Source organism: Rhea americana, unplaced genomic scaffold (genome assembly GCF_003343005.1).
Source record: "Rhea americana isolate MKP2758 unplaced genomic scaffold, rheAme1 scaffold_429, whole genome shotgun sequence".
Classification (NCBI taxonomy): domain Eukaryota; kingdom Metazoa; phylum Chordata; class Aves; order Rheiformes; family Rheidae; genus Rhea; species Rhea americana.
The window spans coordinates 242,817-244,577 of NW_028186567.1; the positions used below are offsets into that span (position 1 = coordinate 242,817).

General features: G+C 74.1%; 1 protein-coding gene across 1 annotated transcript; it reads left to right on the forward strand.

The window, feature by feature from the left end:
- The first annotated feature begins 786 nt into the window (after positions 1–786).
- On the forward strand, positions 787–1,755 carry S100A14 (S100 calcium binding protein A14). The gene is made up of 2 exons (XM_085315369.1): positions 787–1,185; positions 1,259–1,755. Exons 1-2 carry the CDS (start codon positions 787–789, stop codon positions 1,376–1,378), a joined length of 519 nt encoding a protein of 172 aa, XP_085171495.1. The 3' UTR covers positions 1,379–1,755.
- The last annotated feature ends 6 nt before the right edge of the window (positions 1,756–1,761 follow it).

Genomic DNA, 1,761 nt, shown 5'->3' on the forward strand with positions numbered 1-1,761 from the left:
GCCCGGAGGGCTGCGAGGCTCCCGCGCTCCTCTGCCTGCGAAGGGGAGGCGCCGACGGGCGCCGCGGCCCCCCCGGCTCTGGCGCAGGGTCCGGCCCCGGCTGGCCGCCCCGGCACTCTTGTTTGCTCCGGGACGAGGTGCCGAAGATTGCTGGTTTCTTCCTAATGGGCACCTCCTGGTGCGGTTTAATGGGGTTTAGAGGGGAAACCGCAGCGCCGAGTGAATCACTGCCGCCTGGCTTCGGCTAATTAGCACGAGCGCCGGGGAGCCCTGGCCGAGCCGCGCGCCGGGGCTGAGGGCACAGGCCGGCGCCGGCTGTGCCCCCGCCGCACCRGGGAGGGAGCCGGGATGGCAGGGCGCGGGCCGCGGCCCCGTCCCGTCTCATCCCGGGCACTGACTCACGCCTCCCGCCGCCGGTGCGAGGGAGAGGAAGAACCAGTCGGGACGGCCGCGGCGCCCCAGCGCCGTGGGTGCAGCGCCCGGGGGACGCCGGGGCGACAGGTCCCGCCGGGCCAAGGGGCCTCGCGGGAGGCAGCAGAGATGAGGAGGTGCCACATCTGGATGGAGGGGCACCACAGCTGCATGGGCTGGACCACAGCTGTACGGAGGGGCATCACATCTGGATGGGGGTATCACGTTTCTATGGGGCGCACTGCAGCTGTGTGGAGCCTGCACGGAGGGATGGCGCGTCCGTGCGGCGGGATGGCACGTCCGTGCGGCGGGATGGCACGTCCGTGCGGCGGGATGGCGCGTCCGTGCGGAGGGATGGCGCGTCCGTGCGGCGGGATGGCACGTCCGTGCGGCGGGATGGCACGTCCGTGCGGCGGGATGCCATCCATTTGGCGAGATGGCACACCCGTAAGGAGGGGTGGCACACCTGTGCGATGGGATGGCACATCTGTCTGGTGGGACGGCACAGCTGTATGGCAGGACGGCACGTCCGCGTGGTGGGGTGGCGCGTCTGCCCGGCGGGTGCCGYGTGCCTGCGGTGCTGCCCCGTCCGCCGGCGGTGCCGGCTCACCGCCTCCCCCCGCGCAGGACTGCCAGGAGCTCACYGACGTGGAGCGGGCCATCGAGACCGTCATCAACCAGTTCCACTGCTACGCGGTGAAGGGCCAGAAGGAGTTCCTGACGCCCAACGAGCTGCGCGAGCTGGTGCTGCAGAAGCTGCCGCACCTGGGCAAGGTAAAGGCACGGTAAAGGGGCCGGGCGAGCGCGGGGGCCGCGGTGCCCTGACGCCCTCTCCGCCGCCCCGCAGTGCGTGGGGCCGCTGGACGAGAAGATCGAGTGCATGGGCGACCCCGACGAGGCCAAGCTGGAGTTCGGCGAGTACTGGGACATGATGGGCGACGCCGCCAAGGGCTGCCGGGGGAAGTAGCGGGCGCCGGGGACGGGACGGCGCGCGAGGCCCCCGGCTCCGCACCGGGAAGGTGCCGGCCCCGCCGGGCAGCGCCCGGGAAGGCGCAGCGCTGCCTCTCCCGGGGCTCCTGCGCCCCCCCGGCCCCGGCTCCCTCCCTGCCCGCGGCCGCCTCTCCTTCCCGCCAGGAAACGTCCTTCCCGTCGCCAGCTCCGGCACGAAGGGCTCCCGGCCCCGGGGCTGCCCGTCTCCGTCCTCTGCTCCACGTCCCCRGCCCGGGAGCCTCCTTCCCCCCTCCGGCGCCAGCCCGGCCTCGCCGCCGGCTGGGAGCTGGGGCACCCTCGCTGCTGCTGCCCCACGCCGGCGAGCCTTCGGGGCGCGACGCCGGGGCGCGCTCCCTCCGC